This window comes from Danio rerio, chromosome 24 (assembly GCF_052040795.2).
Source record: "Danio rerio strain M-AB ecotype USA chromosome 24, GRCz13ab, whole genome shotgun sequence".
Lineage (NCBI taxonomy): Eukaryota > Metazoa > Chordata > Actinopteri > Cypriniformes > Danionidae > Danio > Danio rerio.
This window is the reverse complement of record NC_141044.1, coordinates 2000812-2025000: the sequence shown is the minus strand read 5'-3', so window position 1 is coordinate 2025000 and position 24189 is coordinate 2000812. Positions and strand designations below refer to the sequence as shown.

The window sequence follows — 24189 nt, the reverse complement described above, 5'->3', positions numbered from 1 at the left end:
ATTTTAACATTACGTATGGTAATATTTCTATAATTTTACATTTATTTATTTAAATATTTTGATTCACTTTATTAAACCAACCCATTTGATTTATTATTTTATTATTAATTATTCACTTATTTATTTTTTTTAGTAATGCATTAATTGTTTAATTTATTTTATTTATGAAATGTTTTGTTTTATTTTATTTTATTTTATTCATTTTCTTTTCGGCTTAGTCCCTTTAATAATCCGGGGTTGCCACAGAGGAATGAACCGCCAACTTATCCAGCACATTTTACCCAGTGGATGCACTTTCAGCTGCAACCCATCTCTGGGAAACATCCACACACACTCATTCACACTCATACACTATGGACAATTTAGCCTACCCAAATTGTCTGTACCGCATGTCTTTGGACTGTGGGGGAAATTGAAGCACCCGGAGGGAACCCACATGAATGCAGGGAGAACATGCAAACTCCACACGGAAATGCCAACTGATTCAGCCAAGGCTCGAACCAGCGACCTTCTTGCTGTGAGGCGACATTTTATTTTATTTTTTAATCCTTTATTTATCAGGGTTCCCATAGCAGAATGAACCCAGTACTGGGTTGCAACTGGAAGAGCATTCTTTGCGTAAAACGAATGCTGGAATAGTTGGCGGTTGATTCCGCTGTGGTGATACCTGATAAAAAAGTGACTAAGCCAGAAGAAAATGAATGAATAATTGAATTTAACTTTTGAATGACAGTGTCACTGTATCAATGACACTTTTGATCATCTTAAAGAACACTTAGCACTAACAGACGAGTATTAAACTCGACCCCAAACCAAGTGCTTATGGGTCAAACCTTCACGTTTGTCATAATCTGGATGTCACAACCATGACCTTCAGTCCTCCAGCTACAGGATCACACAGATCAGAATCTCCTCCTGAATCCACCTTCACTGTCTGATTGTGTCTGAACAGTAATGCACTGCTCTGTCAGTCTAATCGCTGCTCTGTGACCTGCAGATTACTGGAAATGCAGCTCTGAGTGGCTTCTGGCCTTCACCCAAACACAAACATGCACACTCTTACTTTGAGTCCATATTGAGTGCCCACTGAATCCTTTTCACAATTCTGAAGTCCTCATAGTCGGGTAAACTTGTGCAGTGAATGGGACACTACAACAAATCAACATGTACTGAAACTCCCCAGTTCATGCAAACCCTTCCCTCTATCACAACTCGACACTCCTAAACTAAACTAAGCTGGACTCACCCACTTTCCTGACTTTCTTTCAAACTAGAGACAGGCGAGGTTTCATGGCTCTTTAATATGATTGTTTCAATAATTTTTTAATCTCTGCACTAATTTTGACTAATGAATAAAATTAAAACATTGCCTAATTTAGGAATGTTCAGTGTCTTTAGGATGTCTTTAGGGCCAGTGAGTGCTAAATCTCTATACTGTTTTGTCAGCCCACTCGCAAAATAAATACTGTCAATATAAATATTGTCTTGTTAAATTTCCACATGTCGCTCCAGAGCTTTCCCCCATCATATCAGATATCGAGATTAAAAACCAGTGAGACGTTCCTACCTGTAAAATGAGAAAATCGGACCCAAATTGATGCCATAATTCTTAATCCACCGCTGTGGGTTGACAAGGTTTGATTGAATATAATCGAGATCAAATGTAATTAGGATTTCTTCTACCGCAGCACAGAGATATGAAGGCCCAAATCTGTTTCTGGAGCACAGTTAAAGCTTGAAAATCGTGCAGTTTGGCGGTTCAATGGACTCATTTTCAGCAGAATAAAGTAACAGAAGTGCTGCGGTTTGCTAATAACATTTTCATGACCTCCACTCGTTCTTTAACCTCCTCGACAATAGAAAGCAGGAGTCCAGTGACGCTCTGAAAGCCTGAATGCATTTCCATATAAAGACGGAGACGCGCTTATTTAGATGTGCTTGACATTTTGGAGAAGGGGAAGGTGAAGGGTGAGAGCACTGGAATATTAATATCTGTGGCTAACAAAGCATTGCCGAATCTGGGCCGTGTCTAGACACTCACTTGGCTTTGGAAATGATCCGCAGCCGAGGGTTGGAGAGGATTAATGTGAGGAATATATTCAGTTGTCATTAGATCTCTGCCTCTGTTGAGGGCTTTTCTGCTCTTCTTCATCTGCATTTGCATTCACCGCATTCTCAGACACTAGAGATGCGGGCGCAGGAATCGCTTTCTTTTTTAGTTATATTTGCGTGCCGAGCACTTATTTTCCTGAACGCATGAATTATTCTCATTTTTTGGGGGGGGGGTTTCTTTGAATTATTCAAATCTTCTTTGTTTTTTTAGTTTTGTTTTTTCAAGAACAAGTCAATCATGTTTATATTCACAGATGTTATATTCTTTCTTTCTTTCCTTTTTTCCTTTTCCCTTCCTTTCTTTAATTTCTTTGTTCATTCGTTCGTTCATTTGTTTTTGTCTTTGTCTTTTTTTTTTCTCCCTTCCCTTCTTTTTCTTATTTGTTTCATTTTTTGTTCATTCCTTTGATTGTTTGTCTTTTCTTTCTTTTCTTTCTTCATTCTTTCTTTCTTTCTTATCAGGTTTTGAAGTAAATGCATTAGGTGCATAATAATAATAATAGCAACAACAACAGTGATAGTAACGACAACAACTACTATTGTTGATGTTGTTGTTGTTTGTTTGTTTGTTTGTTTGTTTGTTTGTTTGTTTGTTTGTTTGTTTGTTTGTTTGTTCAATATGATTGGTGAGATATTATGTTTCCGTTACCACCATTAGTTTTGTGAATATTAAACTTAGATAAATTGAGCATCTGTTTCTGATTGATGTGTTGTGCTGCTGTTTTAGCATAAAGCATTTGGATTAATGTCATATAGTTATTTTGATTTCAAGTTAAACTAAATACAAATGTAATGCCCCTTGGCATTTAGAAAAAAACAACTAAATTTTCATGTTAGCATTTATACTTTTTTTTTTTTTAGTTAGTTAGATTTTTATACTGATTTTATTTTAGTGGTTTTAGTGTAGCTATAATAACCCTGAACAATGTTGGTTGGTTGGTTGGTTGGTTGGCTGGCTGGCTGGCTGGTTGGCTGGTTGGTTGGTAGGTTGGTTGGTTGGTTGGTTGATTGGTGGGTTGGTGGCTGGCTGGTTGGCTGGTTGGTTGGTTGATTTGGTTTGTTTGATTGGTGGGAGGGTGGGTGGATGGTTGGTTGGTTGGTTGGTTGGTTGATTGGTGGGTGGGTGGCTGGCTGGTTGGCTGGTTGGTTGGTTGATTTGGTTTGTTTGATTGGTGGGAGGGTGGGTGGATGGTTGGTTGGTTGGTTGGTTGGTTGGTTGATTTGGTTTGATTGATTGGCTGGTTGGTGGGTAGGTGGGTGGGTGGGTGGGTTGACTGGTTGGTTGGTTGGTTGGTTGGTTGGTTGTTTGGTTGGTTGGTTGGTTGGTTGGTTGATTGATTTGGTTTGTTGGTTGGTTGGTTGGTAGGTTGGTTGGTTGGTTGGTTGGTTGGTTGGTTGGTGGGTGGGTGGCTGGCTGGTTGGCTGGTTGGTTGGTTGATTTGGTTTGTTTGATTGGTGGGAGGGTGGGTGGATGGTTGGTTGGTTGGTTGGTTGGTTGGTTGGTTGATTTGGTTTGATTGATTGGCTGGTTGGTGGGTAGGTGGGTGGGTGGGTGGGTTGACTGGTTGGTTGGTTGGTTGGTTGGTTGGTTGGTTGTTTGGTTGGTTGGTTGGTTGGTTGATTGATTTGGTTTGTTGGTTGGTTGGTTGGTTGGTAGGTTGGTTGGTTGGTTGGTTGGTTGGTTGGTGGGTGGGTGGCTGGCTGGTTGGCTGGTTGTTTGGTTGATTTGGTTTGTTTGATTGGTGGGAGGGTGGGTGGATGGTTGGTTGGTTGGTTGGTTGGTTGGTTGGTGGGTTGATTTGGTTTGTTTGATTGGCTGGTTGGTGGGTAGGTGGGTGGGTGGGTGGGTTGACTGGTTGGTTGGTTGTTTGGTTGGTTGGTTGGTTGGTTGATTGATTTGGTTTGTTGGTTGGTTGGTTGGTTGGTTGGTTGGTGGGTGGCTGGTTGGCTGGTTGTTTGGTTGATTTGGTTTGTTTGATTAGTTGGTTGGTTCGGTGGGTTGGTTGATTGATTTATTTACTGACTGACTGACTGACTGACTGACTGATTGATTGATAGATTGATTGACAAAATAACAATGTCTGAATATCCTCTGATGTAAAGTATGAGACACACCAAAGAACGTCCAGATTTGTAATTAACGTGTAGTGTGTTCTGTGTCCTGTTAGACATACCTAATGCCCGATGGCAGCTGAAATGTTTTCTGTGCTCATCACATCAATACATTTGATGATGATCCAGACTTCAGTCCTGCATCCTTAATTTGACAGGACATTATACTGTTATACATTTCTGGAGGAACTGTAAATGACATCTGCACATATCAGACGTGTCAAGAGATTGAGAAATAGAAAGAGAAATTAGATAAAGAAACAAACGAGCGTCCATGCAACTGGATTACAGCAGACCTGGGCCCGGCCTGATTGATTGAATATGGATAATCGATTACAGGCCTGGTTTTGTGATGCAAAGCACTCATCTGTCACCCTATTAGATTACACTCAGACTGTGTTTTATCTGCTTCTCCACAGGATGAAGAAGATGAAGACGAGGAGCGCACTGAAAACGGCAGGAATGGGAGGATAGAGCCGGTGGGGCGAGCAGATTCATGTGTGGAAGCAGCTTCACTTGAGTAAGTCTCACCTGGAATATGACAATAGCTTTGTTTTTATCCAAAAATGCAAATTAGATTTATGAACAAAACTGGAATATTGCTTAAAACATTTGAAGACGAAATACATCCACTGAATTACTCTGCTGTAAAATGCATCAGATTAAATGCTCATTTAGAAGTTACTGTAGGTCAAATTATTCATACTATGCATCTAATTAGACTATTTTATGAGAAAAAGTCTTTTGAACACTTACAATGTCTATTGGTGGTCTACATCTGCAGAATGAATGTTTTCCAGTGGTATGAGCCGTTATAGTGGTGATCAAATGTGTCATTATGTTATCTGTACAATGTTAAATATTAATATTATTATTTAAACTGCAAACTATTTTCCAGTATTAATAGCATACCTCTTGTTTTGACATCCTTCAGGGGTGGTGATCAAGTATTACCTTGTAATCCATCCATCCATCCATCCGTCCGTCCCTCCATCTTCCATCTTCCATCCATCCATCCATCTTCCATCCTTCTATCTATCTATCATCCATCCATCCATCCATCCATCCATCCATCCATCCATCCATCATCTGTCTGTCTGTCTGTCTGTCTGTCTGTCTGTCTGTCTGTCTATCTATCTATCTATCTATCTTTCCATCTTCCATCCTTCTATCTATCATCCATCCGTCCTTCCGTCCGTCCGTCCGATGTCTGTCTGTCTGTCTGTCTGTCTGTCTGTCTGTCTGTCTGTCTGTCTGTCTGTCTGTCTGTCTATCTATCTATCTATCTATCTATCTATCTATCCATCTTTCATCCATCCATCTTCCATCCTTCTATCTATCATCCATCCATCCATCCATCCATCCTCTATCCTTCCATCTATGCATCCATCCATCTATCCGTCCGTTCGTCCGTCCATCCATCCATCCATCCATCCATCCATCCATCCATCCATCCATCCATCCAAATAGCAGTTATACAGTATATATGCAGTGTTGAGTAAAAAGGTTATATAATACACTTGTAAGCCTACCTTAATAACATAACATTTGGCACCAAAACATTTTTAAAGTGATTTTAGATAGTAAAGTAAAAGTTTTTCCCAGCACTAAAAGCAGCAGCAGCATGTCATTATTGGTTCACGTGATCACCGTCTTATTTGTTTATTTATTTATTTTCCGTCTTTCTGTTGTCCTCTGCTTATACCGTGTGCTCCTGCCATGTGCTTTCCTCTGTCTCAGGTGTATTTTACTCTAGAAGCCAGCGCTGGCCTCAATCTGATCCTAATCACTTAATTGAAGTGTCTGTTTGGGTCCTGCATCGACCCGTGTGTCTTAATGGCCCCTGGGGTTACAGATGGACTCTGAAGCGCAGCCTCTGTCATATTACAAACTTTTTATGTATTGCCTGTTCTGCGTTCATTGTTTCCTTGTGCTCAGTTTCTCCTGGTTCTCTGTCTGCAGTGATCTGCTGAAGCCGGTGGAGGTGAGCAATGGCGGAGGGCCGCTGGGAATCCACGTGGTGCCTTTCAGTGCCAGAGACAGAAGGTAAAACTCTGCAAACACACACAGGGTGCATCTTAATTGTGCTTTATTAATGTCAGCTTTATTTCCTTATGTTTCCATCACACATTTATGTAAAAAAAATAAAAATAAAATAAAAATAAATACAAAAGTTGGAATTAAACAACGTATAAGTAAAAAAAAATCTTGTTGAAATATGCATGGGCGTCCCTGGAAATAACACAGCATATTGTGCTCTAAAATCTCAATGTACTTTACAGCATTAATGGTGCATCACAGAAGCGCAAGTTACCTTTGCCAGGGGTACTGACACAACCCCATACCATGACAGACCCTGGCTTTTAGACTTGTTGCTGGAAACAGTCTGCATGATCCTTTTCTTCTTTGGTCCAGAGCACATGGTGTCTATTACTCTTAAAACATACCGGAAACATTCATTCATCTGACCACAGTACATGTTTCCACTTTGTTATGGTCCATCCCAGATGCCTCTGAGCCCAGAGAAGTCGATGGCACTTCTGGACACTGTTAACATAGGGCTTCCTTTTGGCACAGTACAGTTTTAACTGGCATTTGTGGATGTAACTACATATTGTGGTACTTGACAAAGGTTTGGCAAAGTAGTCCTGAGCACATGTGGTGATATCGATTATAGAAGTATGAGGATTCTTGATGCAGTCCCGCCTGAGGGGATCAGAGATTAAACAAATAATATGTAAAGCAGTTATTTACTATTAGTTATGACTAATTACATCACAAAATCTGTATTTAAATTAGTTTTCTAATTACTTTTTTCTGATAAGTAACTAAATTACTCTACTCAGTACTACCTAAACTGCATAAAAATAGACAATTTAATTTTAAGATATTTTAATTCTTTGAAAATTAACACTGAAAAATATTTAACATTATTTCTATCAAAACACATTTAATATTATTAATTCATTTATTCATTCATTTTATTTTTGACTTAGTTCCATTATTCATCAGAGGTCGCCACAGCGGAATCAACCGCCAACTTATCCAGCATAGGTTTTACGCACCGAATGCCCTTCCAGCTGCTACCCATCACTGGGAAACACCCATACATTCTCATTCACACTCATACACTACAGAAAATTTAGCCTACCCAATTCACCTATAGCGCATGTGTTTGGACTGTGGGGGAAACCGGAGCACCCGGAGGAAACCCACGCCAACACTGGAAGAACATGCAAACTCCACATAGAAATGCCAACTGACCCAGCCAAGGCTCGAACCAGTGACCTTCTTGCGCCACCCCATTTAATATTAATGACACCATATTTTATTTACACATGTGTATATATATATATATATATATATATGTATAATCATCGTGATAAATCAAACCTCCTTTAGGTGAGAAATAATAAAAATACACCATAAAATGTATTTGTATGACATAAATTCATATAAGAAAAGGGGAAAAAATACATCTTCAACTTTAATTCATTAACTACACATTTAAGATTCCATTAAATTTTTTTTTATAAATTTTGTTAGTTTTTATTTTATATTTTAAATATTTTATATATTATATTTAATAATATTTATTTTACATATTTTTAATATATGTATATATATTAATATAATATATATATATATATATATATATATATATATATATATATATATATATATATATATATATATATATATATATATACATACATACATACATACATACATACATACATACATACATACATATATGTATGCATTTCTGTGTGGAGTTTGCATGTTCTCGCAGTGTTGACATGGGTTTTCTGCGGGTGCTCTGGTTTCCCCCACAGTCCAAAGACATCACTATACGGGAATTGGATTAACTAAATTGGCTGTAGTGTATTAATTTGAAAGTGTGTGGGTGTTTCCCAGCACTGGGTTGCGGCTGAAAGGGCATCCGTTGTATAAAACTTGGAATAATTGGCGATTTATTTTGCTGTTGTAACCTCTGAAAAATCAGAGAGTAAACTGACGGAAAATGTGTGTGTGTGCTTTGTGTTTAATTGACAAGTTCAATTTGCAAATTTGCGTGAGTGAGTTGACTCTTATTGCAGGTGAATTGAAGCATTATTTTTTTAATCCTCTTCAAATAATTCTTTATTATCAGTGTTTGTCTCTTCATGTTGAACTGTCTATTCTTGCGTTCTCAAGTGTAATAATGAAAGAACATCTCAGACTTGCGTTTAAGGCTCCAGAAACAAGTGTGTGTATGACAGATAAACACCCGAACCCAGCAGAAGGACAAAGGGGACGTGGGGCTGAATAAATTACACAACTTTATAGCTGTAGGAGAAGCCTGGCCAACTCAATTCATCTGCAGCTTCACCCAATCTGACTAAAAGCTCATCATATTATAGTCATTCACAACACTCAAGGTCAGCTGCTGGAGAAACACACAATGATGAAAGAAGCTGCAAATAAATGAAATAAAACCAAGAAAAGTGCTCAAATTCAGCGGGTGACGACTGTAAAAGGCTTTTCGGAGATTTATTTATGAGCTATAAAAAGGCACAACCTTTTCAGACCTAATTGGATGCTGGTATATAAATGTAATGAAAAAAGTAATGTGTTTGACTTCCTGTTGGGAATTTTTTTGAAATAAAGGACTGAGAAGTGGAGGTTTCACTGTAGCACTGCAGCACAGGAACCATTGTTGTTTGTGGAACATTTTTTATTCAGCATTTAGTGGAATGAAGTTTCGGTAGATATATCATTATAATTTTATATAATTATAAATAGAATTATAATTATAAAGAAAAATATTGCATTCTGAATATAATTAACTTAATAAATAAATAGATATAAATAGATAGATAAATAAATAAATAAAAAATATAAAAATAAATAAACAAATAGTTTTAAATAAGTAAATACAAATAAATATAAATAAATATAAATATAAATAATAATTAAATAAATATAAATAAATAAATATTATTATTATTATTATTATTGTTGTTGTTATTTTTGTATGAATATATTATAATAAATTATATTGCTAATAATGATGTACGTTTTACTTTTTTAAACTTTCTATATGTCGCAGATAATAACACATTCAAATTAAATTAAATTAATCTGTTTTTGTTATCAATCAATAAAATGCGTAAGGTCATTTGGATATTTTAAAATGTTCATTAACTGAGTTGAAAAATAAATTAATAATTAAATTAAACAAAAATAAACAAACTATTAAAAAAAATTATATTAAATTAAACACACAAATAAATACATTAATTAATTAATTAATTTGTTTATTTATCTTTGATTCAATTATTTATTTATTTATTTATTTGTGTTTAATTTTATTTAATTATTTATTTATTTGTTTAATTACTTAATTTATTTGTTTGTTTGTTTGTTTTTTTATGTGTTTAGTTTAATTTAATTGTTTATTTTTGTTTAATTTTATTTATTTATTTAATTGTTTGTTTGTTGGTGTTTATTTTATTTTAATTAATTAATTTAATTTTATTATTGTTGTTATTTATTTATTTATTTGTTTATTTATTTGTTTATTTGTTTGTTTGTGTGTTTAATTTAATTAAATTTACTTTAATTTAATTAATTTATTTTATTTTTGTTGCTATTTATTTATTGATTTATTTAGTTATTTTTTTATTACATTTTAGTTGGCTGTGGAGTAATTTTTTATGCTTGAAATGTAGTCATCATTTTCGCAATTGTATATATTTTCTTAAAATAAAGTAAAAAATAAAATAAATAATGAATCAATTGTAAAAACAAGATCAAAATAAAGAAAAAAATGATCGATTGGAAAGAAAGAAAGGGTTTTTTTAGTATGTCACACATTTGTGCTCTGTAATCTCTGAACGTGCTACTATTAATAAATGCATTGTTTTATTTGTAATTTTGCTAACAGCACAGACTCAGAGAGAGTTGGTGAGCGCCACTATATCACAATCTCCGCTGCTATTTTACATTTAAAGCCATTAGATGTGACTGTGCATTTGACATGATTGCGTCTCGGGGTTTGTAGATGAGGGTCGTGCGGCTCTGAATCTGAAAGCGCAGCAGGTCTGCAAACGCTGCCAAAAAATCCATATGGCCAAAGTCGGCCTAAGTTCAAAAAGTCCCGTTTGATGTATCGAGTTGAAAGAGATCCGCTAGGAACAGTAAACTTTTCAAAAGTTGAAGATCAATGGCATGTGAAGGCTTTTTTATTTGACTTCCTTTCTAGATTTGATAAAGGCCGCAGCATATCTATAATTTCTGGCTTTTTTAATCCCTTTAAATATGAAATGTAAATGATGTTTGTGACTGTGTAATCTCTCTACTAAAGGATGCGGTGGACAGTTTTTTGGTTCTGGTGTATGTGTGTGTGTTATTACAGTAAACATTGGCAGCAATGTGGGCCTCTTATTAATCAAAGTATCCCCTAAACAGTATTTACAACTTGTGTTCAGTTCGAAATGGATTGGTTTGAATTGCACTGTGTCATTAAACTGAAGTGAACTGTGCTCTGTGTTGAAGCTGTGCATCAGTGTCAGGCTCTGACGGTGATGTGTGTTTCACCTGATCTGGGAACAGCTCTAACGCTGGGCTCGGTGTCAGTAATGTGTGCTTTGACTGTTCCAGAACGCTGGGTTTGTTAGTGAAGAGGCTGGAGAGAGGAGGAAAGGCGGAGCGCGAGACTCTGTTCCAGGAGAACGACTGCATCGTCCGGATTAATAACGCAGACCTGCGCAACATCCGATTTGAACAGTAAGACACACACACACTGCTCACTTGTTACTCAGGAACAAAATTCAGCGTACAAATTCCTCTGTACTTGCAGCGCGGGTACAGATGGCCAAAAAGTGCTCGACTTCTTGACTTGTCATGACACTGTCTTCACTTTATCCTTACAAGCTCTCTGTGCTTTTACATTTTCACGTTCTGTCAGCCTTCAGCAAACTCTCATCTTCCCCATCTGGAGAATCTTATCGAAAGATTGATCGTACGTTTCATAGAAATTTCCTCATTGTTTGATAAATGTGAGGCTGACTGAAATACTTCCTGTAGCCAGAACATCTGAGAACATGCAAATACAACATTGTTAGAACAATTGTACACACACACACACGCACACAATTTTCTTTAACAATTATCTAACTTGGGTGTAAGTTTTATACACAAGGCTTTGCACAAGTAGTTATGTTGCCAATCATGCTGTGCTTTATATTCAGTTAACCAACCAACCACCCAACCCAACCAAACAATCTACCAACCAGTTTAACCCAACCAAATAATCACTTAATCCCACCAAACCAACCAAACCAACCAACCTAACCCAACCAAACAATCAACCACCCAATCCAACCCAACTAACCAATCACCCAATCCAACCAACCCAACCAACCCAACAAAACCAAACCCAACCAAACAATCAACCACCCAAACAACCCAACTAACCAATCAATGCCGCCAAACCAATCCCAAACCAACCAACCAAACCCAACCAAACAATCAACCACCCAAACAACCCAACTAACCAATCAATGCCGCCAAACCAATCCCAAACCAACCAACCAAACTCATCCAACCAATCAACCACCCAATCCAACCCAACTAACCAATCAATGCCGCCAAACCAATCCCAAACCAACAAACCCAACAAAACCAAACCCAACCAAACAATCAACCACCCAATCCAAACCAGCTAACCAATCAATGCTGCCAAACCAACCAACCAACCAACCAAACTCATCCAACCAATCAACCACCCAATTCAACCCAACCAAACAATCAACAACCCAATCCAACCCATCCAAACAATCAATCTCGCCAAACCAATCCAAACAAACCAACCAACCAAGCAAACCCAACCAAACAATTAACCACCCAATTCAACCCAACCAACCAATCACCAATCCCACCCAACCCAACCAACCAAACCCAACCAAACAATCAACCACCCAATCCAACACAATCCAACCAACCAATCACCCAATCCAACTAAACCAATTAAACCAAACCAAAACAAAGCAACCCAACCCAACTCAGCCCATCCCACCAACTCAACCCATCCCACCAACCAACCAACCAACCAACTAACCAACCAACCAACCAACCAACCAACCAACCAACCAACCAACCAACCAACCAACCTCTTTAAATAAATTTAAATGCATAGTACCTTTGTTTAAGTGTGCTTTGAGAAAGACCATAAATGTCTGTCAGACCGGATGTACTGGCACTTCTGTTCAGAAATCTGTACAAAATAAATAAATTAATAAATAATAATAAATATATATATATATATATATATATATATATATATATATATATATATATATATATATATATATATATATATATATATATATATCCACTATATATATATATATATATATATATATATATATATATATATATATATATATATATATATCCACTACACATGGCATGAGGAGGGAAAACTAAAAAAGAGAGTCGAGAACCTCCGGACAGGGTTCATCATGGGGCACTGACAGGACACAGCTGCGGGATAATTCATAATCGAATGGAAACCTCATTTACATACATCATTCAGACCGCTTACACAAACTCAACACCACCAGTTAATTTCCCCAGTGTCCCACAGCATTATTATGTTTTAATTGCTTGGCCATATTTTTACACCAGATCCAGTCCGGACCACATATAGCTGCGCTAGTACAAATACGCAAACCCAACGGGGTCGACCAATTCTCAAGGATTAAACATGACCTTGAGCATTACACTCGCATAGGGTCGATAATATGAGTGTAATACATATGAGATATTATGAACTTTGTTCTAAAGGTGTGTTCTGTAGTCATCTGTAAACAAACTGCAGCGGATCCACAAGAGAGTTCGGTTTTAATCCGCCGTCGTCTTTTTCTCGCACACATGAGCAGCTGCTGGAATCACAGATGAAAATTAACACAACAATATTTTCTTTATCTCGCTCGCCCTCTCCCCGCTTCCTGATCGAGCTCCAATCATAACAATATTTTAATCTTATTGGATTGTTTGTATGAATAAACATATATTAGCATTTGATCTCATATGTAATGATGGGCTGATGAAGTCATTGAAACATGTAACAACTGCATGTAACAGAATGCTAAAATGCTACAAGATGTTAAATCATATTAGCTGAGAGCTAAAATAGTACGACATGCAAAATACTAGCTTTAGAAACAAGCAACTTCCTAAACATAGCTAAAACATGCTAGCAACATGCCAACCCCCAAAAAAGTTATAAAGTGTAAAATCATGTACGCATCAGGCTAATAATACAAGCAAAGTGCTAACAATGTTGTACCGATGTAACAAAGCATGTTAATAACTAGATTACAGTAACTAAAAACATAATAGTAATGTTAAAATATGTTCGCAACAGACTAAAACAGCAACTGAAATGCTATTTAAATGTTAACAACTTGTTAAAACATGCTAGCAACTTGCCAAAACCTACTAACAACATGTCTAAAGCAAATTGCTTAAACATGTCATCATTAGGAGGAACATGGGAATAACTAGGACATGCTAGTGTCATGCTAAAATGATGTTAATGTAATGTAAAATCAGGTTAACAACAGGTTAAAATTACAAGCAATGTAGCAATGGTGTACCGAATTAGCAAAGCATGTTGATAACTCTTAAACAAACCAAAAACATAATAGCAATGTTGAAAAAGGATAGCAACAGACTAAACAGCAATTTAAATGTTATTTAAAAGTTAGCAACCTAACACACAGAACATGGGAGGTATAACTAGGACATGCTATTGTCATACTAAAATGTTATCAAGTTTAAAATCATGTTAGCAACAAGCTAAAAAAAATAACAAAGTGCTAGCAATGTTATATCAACTTAGCAAAGCATATTAATATCTATCTTCAATAAACAAAAAAAAAAGTAATGTTAAAATATGGTAACAACAGACTTAAACAGCGACTTAAATGTATTTAAATGTTAGCAGCTTGCTAAAACATGCCAGCAACATGCCAACTAACATCATGTCTAAACATATTAGTTAGTTGCTTAAACATGTTGAGGTTGTGGGTAAACATGCGTGAGTGTAACAACTAGGACATGCTACCCTACTGAAAAAACATTCTTAAACCAGCCTAGGCTGGTTGGCTGGTTATAGCTGGTTGACCAGTCTGGTTTTAGAGGGGTTTTGGCCATTTCCAGGCTAGTTTCCAGGCTGGTTTTAGCTGGTCAGGCTGGGTGATGACCAGTTAAAACCAGCAATGTCCAGCTTAAACCAGGCTTGTCAAGCTGGTTTTAACTGATTATAGATGGTAATTTTCCAGCTTGACCAGCTAAGACCAGGCTTAAAATGGCTGGAAACCAGCCTGGAAATGACCAAAACCCCTCTAAAACCAGGCTGGTCCACCATTACCATGTATTGACATGGTAATATGCTATAAAGTGTGAAATCATGTTAGCATCAGGCTAAAAATACAAGCAGAGTGCTAATGTTGTACCAACTTAGCACCATGCTAGCAAAATGTCAAAACCTACTGACAACATCTCTAAACATGCAAATTGCTTAAACATGTCATCATGGGTGAACATGGTAAGTATAGCTACTATTGCCATGCTACAAAGTTAACAGTTAAAACATGCTAGCAAACTGCTAAACGTCATCACTAGGGGGAACATGGGAATTATAACTAGGACATGCTATTGTCATGCTAAAATGTTATCAAATGTAAAATCATGTTAGCAACAGGCTAAAAGTACAAATAATGTGCTAGCAATGTTTTACCAACTTAGCAAAGCATGCTAAATGAACTAAAACATAATAGCAACACTTTCAATCAAATTAGACCCTACTGAAAAAACCAGCTTAAACCAGCCTAGGCTGGTTGGCTGGTTGTAGCTGGTCGACCAGGCTGGTTTTAGAGGGGTTTCAGCGATTTCCAGCCTGGTCTTAGTCATCTGTAAACAAACTGCAGCGGATCCACTTGAGAGTTCGGTTTTAATCCGCCGTCGTCTTTTTCTCTCACACATGAGCAGCTGCTAAAAATTACAACAATATTTTCTTCATCTTGCTCGCCCTCCCCCCGCTCCCTGATTGTGCTCCATGCGGAGTTATAATTCATAACGATATTCTAATCTTATTGGATTGTTTGCATGGGTAAATATTTATCAGCAGTTGATCTAACGCTATGTAATGATGCGTTGATGGAGTCATTTATTATTCAATCAGACAGAGGGAGTAGCGTGATTAGCCGCGTGTCACAGCTCCGCTTGTCTGCTCGCACACAGAGGCGGGCGGGGCCTCATTTGCATAAAAATAGATGGGTGTCCCTAAAGTGAGCCGCTATTTGCTCTCCAGATGCAGAGATTGATCTAATGAAGAGTTTATTGAGACGGAAATAAGCCATGGATCCCGTGTTAACAGAGTAAACATGACTGTCGAGCTGGTATTCCTCTGCTATCTCTGGTTTTCGCGTTGGGTTTTGCTTTCCTGGGTCAAACTATCTATATGCAAAATAGCAGCATTAACCTGCAATCCCGATGTGCTTGTTTTATATTTGTTCAGTGTTTACAGGAATAGTTCTCCAATAAATTGAAGATTCTGTCCATGTTTATTCATGCACATGTTGTTTTAAATCCATACGATGGTCTGGCTTTTATGGAAAACGAGTAGCTCTTTTCCACATAATGGAGCTTTTCACATTTCAAATTGGATTAGATATACATAAAAAGTCATCTATACCAGGCCCGGATTGGCTAATCTGAGAATGGAGAATTCCCGGTGGGTCGGTCTGTTTTTTGGCCGTGAGGGCCGGTGTCTATAGCTGCTTGCACTCTAAGCAGTCACACTTTTTTCCTTTATTTATTTATTTATTTATTTATTTATTTATTTATTTATTTATTTATTTATTTATTTATTCAACCATAGACTCACTCTTTTTATGTATTATTTTGCCGCAGCTCCGCTCTTTTTATTTATTTTCTCGCAGCCCATGCATGGGCCAAACGCAGCCTGCAGGTTAATAATGACAGCAGCACCTTAGTGAATATAAGAATTCAAATAATTAATATTAAGGAATATTACACCTGCACAATAAAAAATTAGATGAGTCATTACATTAATAAATCTGACATAACTTGATCAGAAATCTAAAAAAGGGAAAAAAAAAGTTTAAGCCATCAATAGAAGGTAATATTGTGGTTAAAGAGTCTATTTTTTGTTCTGTTTATAACAGTGCCATTGTGGTGCAGTGGTCAGCATGTTGCGTTACAACACCGCCGACCCGAGTTCGAACTTCACCTAAATATTAATAATTATAATTTTTTCATTTTTAGTGTTAAGACATATAATACTGTTTGGGTTACTTATGTAGGTGTACATATTTTATTTTTTGCGTGATCACCGTTACAAAGGATATTGCAGGAAAGGACATTGTGATGTTTTAAACAATAGTGTTTTAAACAATAGAGATTTAGCTACCATTTAATGTTCTCATATTTATGAAAAAAAAATTGACGTTTTAAGGCAGCTGTTTCCTTGAAATAGACGTGATAGTGTCATTAGAAACTAATTTGGAAATGGCCTTATTTTAATATAGTCAGTCGTGACTGAGGTGGGCCGGTCTTAGGCTTGAAACTCCAGGGCTAAAAAGAAGTCCCACTCTAGCCCAGGTCTATACTATATTTCAAGTCTTCCTAAAGCATAATTCTATTGGTTTATGCATTTAATTCATAGATATATAGCCATAGTTTTTATTGTTGCTTGTATCGTCAGACATATATGCATTATTTATTTGTGTAAGAAGATAATACTCAGCAAGGATTATCAACTTTCAAAAAAAAAAATGCAAATCAGTCAATCTCTAAATTAGGCAGTCGGATGATCAAACTTGAAACAGCACAAATGTTTGCAACAGTAATAATAATTGAATTTTAGTACATTTCTTGGATCATAAATCAGTATATAAAATGATTTATGAAGGATCATAAAATAAGATAAATCTGACTGGAATATGAAAACATATATGTATGAGTAATATCACATGAGTAGCAGTGCGATGTGGCAGTAAATTGGCACTGGCGTGCGTTGGCTCAAGGCTGCAGGCCAAGTGCCTTAGTGTCCCACCAGTGATGATATACAGTCATATCATACTGCTACTAGTGTGATATTGCATTTATACAACAATTCGACAACATAATCGTGTGTATAAAAAAGAAAATCAAACACTGATTGTTACAGCCGGCTCTTAAGGTGCAAAAAAAAAAAACCAAACAAAAAAAACAGACGCAACCATCACGGGCAAAGTAACATTTATTTGAATATAACAATAACATTAATAATATAAAGTTAAAGAAAAGAAGAGTCTGGACCAAAATGGGACGATCACACCAAATGCTGTTTAGTTCCACGTCCCATATATATATATATATATATATATATATATATATATATATATATATATATATATATATATATATATATATATATATATATATATATATATATATATATATATATATATATATATATATATATATATGTATATATATATATGTATATATGTATATATATATATATATATGTATATATATGTATATATATATATATATGTATATATATGTATGTATATATATATATATATATATATATATATATATATATATATATGTATATATGTATATATGTGTATGTATATATATATATATATATATATATACATATATATATATATATATATATATATATATATATATATATATATATATATATATATATATATATATATATATATATATTACAATTACCTCATTGCATGCATGCATGTTTGTTTCCAATATGCTTCAGCCACTTACATCCCACTTCATCATACTGTATGTAGTTTATATTGATCCATTATGTATGTATTTGTATTATCCAGGTTATAGAGTTTCTTTTCCCCGTGTCTGATGGACTGCAGTTATCATCCTCCACACTTATGAAAACAGATCCCGCTTCCTGCCTCTAATTCGTTTCACTGCTTCCTCCCCAAGGCTTTGCGATTATGGAAATGGCAGATAATGTGAATTAACCTTGTTTTCAACTGTACTTGTACAATTAGCCAGCGATTAAGCAAAGCAACCTTCTGACCTCTCCATGCGCTCTGCTTTTAACAATCCCTGTACTTGGGATGAGCCTGTTCAGTAGTCAACAAGAGGATCCATCCTTACAGTGTGATGTTTTCTGTCCCTCAGGGCCCAGAATCTGTTCAGACAGGCGATGCGTACTCCGCGAATCCTGTTTCATGTGGTTCCAGCGGGGAAAAAAGCCCAATACGAGGTGCTGTCTCAGAATGAACTGGGCCTTCAGACTGGATCGGTATCCGGAGACAGAGGCAGTCTGGTGGAAGGAGGTATCACTGCTTTTGTTTTGTCAGACAAACTCAATTCATATGGAAATTTGACTTTGTTATTATACTCAGATGTGCACATAACCTTTTTGGTACACTTTTTATGGGGCAGCCATCCTCACAAACTCAAATACAGTGGGTAAAATAAGCTTTAAGCATATCTTAAAAACATTTGTAAAGGTGCTGTTGACTTGAAATGTTCACCAGATATCAGGGACGACTAAAATAGTTTAACCACAAATTAATTTAGAAAGTGGGTCTGTAATAAAATGACACAAAAAAAATGTTGAACACATGATGAAGGAGGGAAGGTGGAAAAAGACATGGAAAGCCCAGACAGCAGCTGCAATCTTTCGGTATTATTCAGCACCTACTCCTCATCAGTGGACATGAATTACCAGAATTACATTTTAGCATGACAATGAGCGCAAACACAGCCAAAAAGGTATCACAGCTTTTGCTCTGTCAAATAAACTTAGTTCACACTGAAATTAGATTTTGATAACATTTTCAGATGTGCACATACCCTTTTTGGAACACTTTTCGTGGCACAGCCAACCTGACATACTCAAATACAGCAGGTAAATTAAGTATTGAACATTTTTCACCATTTTTCTAATTTCTAAAGGTGCTGTTGACTTAGAATGTTCACCAGATGTGACAACCAAAATAATCCATGTACAAAGAAAATTACACTAATTAGTTTGGAAATTGTGTAATAAAATCACACAGGGGAAAAGTATTGAACATATGAAAGAAGGAAGGTGTAAAAAGACATGGAAAGTCAAGACAGCAGCTGAAATGTTTCAGTTTTATTTCACACCTGCACCTCGTCAGTGAAAAAATAATGTTAGCTGCTTCAGTTCCAGTACCTACATTACCAGATTAAACTAGGCGCACATGTCTGCTAGACAATGAATCCAAACACAGCTGAGAAAATTCTTGATTGGTTCAAGAAAGCTGGTTCCCAGAACATTATAAATCTTTAACCTCCTATATTCAATTCTGGGAATGTTATGTGTGCAGAAAAAAAATAGATTTGTTTAGGCTATTAAAAATTAACTCTGGAAATTATATTGTTAACCTTAGTGAAATTTCTTTATTTTTTTGGCTGCAAAAAATACAGTTAATTAAAACCTAAAAAGAACATTCTTATAACATTATTATTTGGTTGTTTGAATGGTTCTATAATTAATAAAACATTCATTTTGATCAAAAGATTAATCGTTTTTAATCGCATCCGAAATAAAAGTTGTCATATTGTGTGTATGTGACACACACTTACATAGAAGCAAAACTAAACAATTAATATAAAGCAATTTTGTTACATTGATATTTTAATTTATATATAATTTGTACCATATGCATATTTATTTTATATTTAAACATAAATAAAAATGTTCTGAATTATATGCATCCATGTGTGTATTTATATACACATTAAAAATATACACAATACACACACACACACACACACACACACACACACACACACATATATATATATATATATATATATATATATATATATATATATATATATATATATATATATATATATATATATATATATATATATATATATATATATATATATTATGTCAAAACAAATGTTAATTTTGGATGCGCTTAATCAATAATTTTGTGTTAATAGAACTTACATTGATGAATGCATAAAGCAATTTAAACTGTTAATCTGATGCAACATTTGAAGTTGAGTGTTCTCTGCTTGCCTCAAGCTTTTGGCTTTTCTCACTGTCTCATTCTGATATTTTACAGCCTTTAGTCCGAGAAGAATGTCCAAAGCAGAGTCGACCCGTGGTTATCCCACATTACCAAACACAGCAAACCCTTTAAACCAGACCCAACTGGACCCCATCCAGCCCTCCAGACCCACCAGCACCACCTCATCTGTGGGATACTCCAAGAAGATCGGCCGAAAGTTCAGCGTCCAGCTGCGGAAAGGTGAGATTGGGTTTGATATGAGGAAATGTGTCCATGTCAGATCTGGCTGAGCACCGATGGGTGGAGGCAAATGCAGATGGAGACTTTCAAATCTGAGGAATTTATATAAATGTAGGAAATCATGCAGCTGGAAGAAACATCAAAACCATCTGTCACCATATTCACAATAATAATATTAATAATTCCTTACATTTATATGGCACTTTTCTGGACACTCAAATCGCTTACGAAGAATAATCAATTTTATTATGTAGAAACTGCAAAGACAGAAAGATGCATGAAACCTGACAAGTATTTTCCTACAACTCTAACACATCCACTTCTTAACTATTCTTATTAATCTTTCAAGACAACAAGTCAATAAATAGGCCAGTAATAAAGATGTCATGTGAGGACGTTGGACATCGGAGTTGAGAATCCACGTGCAGTACTTTATTCTGCAGAGAGTGGTCAGGCAGGCAATGGTCAACACAGGAGCAACATGAGCATCCAGGCAATCCAAGTCGTAGTCTAAACAAGCAAAAAGTCAGGATAGGTGGCAGAGAATCAAGACACGGAAAACAAGGCAAGGATTGCTACACAGAAAGACTAGATTGGAAACAGTGAACAAGCCCCGATGTGTGTGTGAGCTGTATAAATAGTTCTAGAATTAAACCGTGATGAGCTTTCATCTGTGTGTGCAATCAGCGGGTGAACTGCAACTGATGTGTGTGAACAGGTTCGATGGGATTTGTAGTTCTTTTGTTTGCAGATTTGTAGTTCTCCAGTGATCTGTATGGACTTGATCACTGGTGATTGTGACAAAAGCACTGCTAGTATTAAAGATATGGATTTTTTTAGTACCTATATTACATGGCTTAATGCTATTGTAATGTTATTTATCTGTTTAGTTTAATATTATTTAGTCATTTTGTTTGCTATTATTGATTTAGTTTTAATTTTAATAAAAAAATGACTGTTATTATCATTAATATTATTTAATTATTATTGTATTAATATTATTATTATTTTATTATTACTATTTCTATATATAATAATAAAATATTTGCAAAAAAATACTAAAACATCAACAAAATGTAAATTAAAGTGGAAAATGTTTCAATAAAAACCATTTATAATTTTGAATTAATAAATAAAAAATACAACAAAATGACTGACCATCATCCAAAAAACAAATGAACAGAAACAGAGTTTAGAAAATTCAAAATGAATCAATAAAATTTATATAGTGGTCAGCATTTATGAGTTCACCCCCCACAAATTTCTCATTTAAATTAATATTTTCTGCAGGATGCAGTTTGGTCAGTACTGAAGCCAAATCTGGAACTACTCTAAGAAAATAGCTTACAATAAAGGTTCGAAAATTAGTAGCCCTCATTTATATGTTATAGAAAAATATTAAATACAATAAAAAAACTGCAAAAATCAAGAGAAACAAAAAATATACAATTTTATTAAAATGTTGTAGTTTGTAATTTGTTTTTGCAATATTTTGCATGACATTAAATGTATTATTGTTCTATTTCTAAATATGTTCTGTGATAAAAATATTATTTTAATAAATATATCTGTTTAATAAATCTGTTTTGTTCAAACACCAATATATATATATATATATATATATATATATATATATATATATATATATATATATATATATATATATATATATATATATATATATATATATATATATATATATATATATATATATATATATACTGAGAAATGGAGAAAAATATCAATTTCCAAAATGGGGTGTTCTTATGCTGGCTGAGCACTAATAGTGGAATATATCATAAAAACATAATAATGATAATAATAACAACAACAACAACAACAACAATAATAATAATAATAATAATAATAACAGGTGAAGCAGTGGCGCAGTAGGTAGTGTTGTCGCCTCACAGCAAGAAGGTCGATGGGTCACTGGTTTGATCCTCGGCTCAGTTGACGTTTCTGTGTGGAGTTTGCATGTTCTCCCTGCGTTCACGTGGGTTTCCTCCGGGTGCTCCGTTTACCCCCACAGTCCAAAGACATGCAGTACAGGTGAATTGGGTGGGCTAAATTGTCCATAGTGTATGAGTGTGTGTGTGTGTGTGAATGTGTGTGTGGATGTTTCCCAGAGATGGGTTGCGGCTGGAAGGGCATCCTATGCATAAAAACTTGCTGGATAAGTTGGTGGTTCATTCCGCTGTGGCGACCCTGGATTAATAAAGGGACTAAGCCGACAAGAAAATGAATGAATGAATAATAACAACAACACCAACAACAAAAATAATTGTGAGGCAGTTTTTAACCTAATTTACTTTAATATAGTCTTTTAATTATAATTTTATTACAGACTTTTATCCTTTTATCATAGTTTTCAAGTCCTAATATTGTCTTTCATCGGTTTATGTTTCATTTCATGTTAGAAAAACCACACATTCATTCACATTTGTTGATCCATTAGTTTCTAAACCATTGGCCATCATATGAATTTGGTGTATCCCTGACCTTCTCATGATGTTCTTCCACCAAAAGCTGAAAGGTGTTTATTAGGCTTCAGGAGCTCACAGTCCTCCAAACTCTCATTGTAAGGCGTTGCATTAAGATTCATTTTAACCTCAGTTACCAAATGCCAATAATTAGATGCTTTCACCCACAATAGCACGTTTTGTTGCTGCATTTACTGCAATAAAAAATAGCATGTGCATTTATTTATCCATGCATTCCCTCCCCCTCTCTCTGAAGTGGCCTCTATTTTCTGTGATTTTAATAGCTGATGATATCTGCATGTATCTTTTTCTGCTGTTGTGAGTTGCATTGTGTAACTAATGCAGTTAGTACTTCAAAGCACTCGATCTGCCATTGTCAGAAAGTGTGGAGACAGACTCACGTACGGCTCCAAATCCCATTCGTTCTGCACGGCAGCTGCATCTCAGCATTTCACACCGCAGGAGAACTGGAAATGTCTATCAGAGATACCACAAAAACAGCCAAACACACACTCACACACACACAGACCCAAACACAGGCGCATATTTATGCAGAAGATCTCTTACTGCTAATGCAGCTTCTTTTGTTTCTTCAACTTTGTCTCTCTCTGATGTTGTTTTGTCACCGTGTCCTCATTTTAGCGGTGTCGTAATCACACGCTCCTGCTTGTTTAAACGAAAGAGCAATAGGAAGTTTCTTTGTCGCAGGTTTGTCGTATGTGCATCTATTAGGTCGACGCAGCAGGAGCGACGAGCGGTAAAGACACAATTAAATCCCGACAACAAACGGGCCGAGCATCAGCGCTGTGAAGTATAGAGTGTTGGGGAGGGCAGACAGGCGTATGCTATCCTAGCCTTTAATTCGAGATGCAACCGCTGGTGAAACAGGGAGTTTTTAGCTGGAGCTGTGAGTCTGACATCAAGTCTTCAGCATGCTGGAGTGTGTGCAAGGTGTTATTCAGGACGAGAATGTGCTGGAATGTGTGTGTGCAGTTATATTCAGGGTTCCCATGCTTCTTGTAAGGATTGAATTTCAGAGATATGGATTCATATGGCTTGGAAAGTACTTAAAAAACAAACATGAGTCGTTAAAAGCGGTTAAAATTGAAAATAATAAGGAAATT

General features: G+C 35.7%; 1 protein-coding gene across 9 annotated transcripts in view; it reads left to right on the top strand.

The window, feature by feature from the left end:
* pard3aa (par-3 family cell polarity regulator alpha, a) overlaps window positions 1-24189 on the top strand; it is a 647780-nt gene that overhangs the window by 290818 nt on the left and 332773 nt on the right. For all 9 annotated transcript variants that reach the window (XR_015524636.1, XR_015524633.1, XR_015524632.1 and 6 more), the window contains exons 6-10: window positions 4644-4744; window positions 6187-6270; window positions 10870-10995; window positions 18463-18620; window positions 20397-20582. Coding sequence is in view for 4 of the 9 variants with exons in the window: in XM_087309010.1 (XP_087165136.1) it covers window positions 4644-4744; window positions 6187-6270; window positions 10870-10995; window positions 18463-18620; window positions 20397-20582 (655 nt within the window). In the remaining 5 variants the exon portion in view is untranslated. The remainder of the gene's footprint in view (window positions 1-4643; window positions 4745-6186; window positions 6271-10869; window positions 10996-18462; window positions 18621-20396; window positions 20583-24189) is intronic.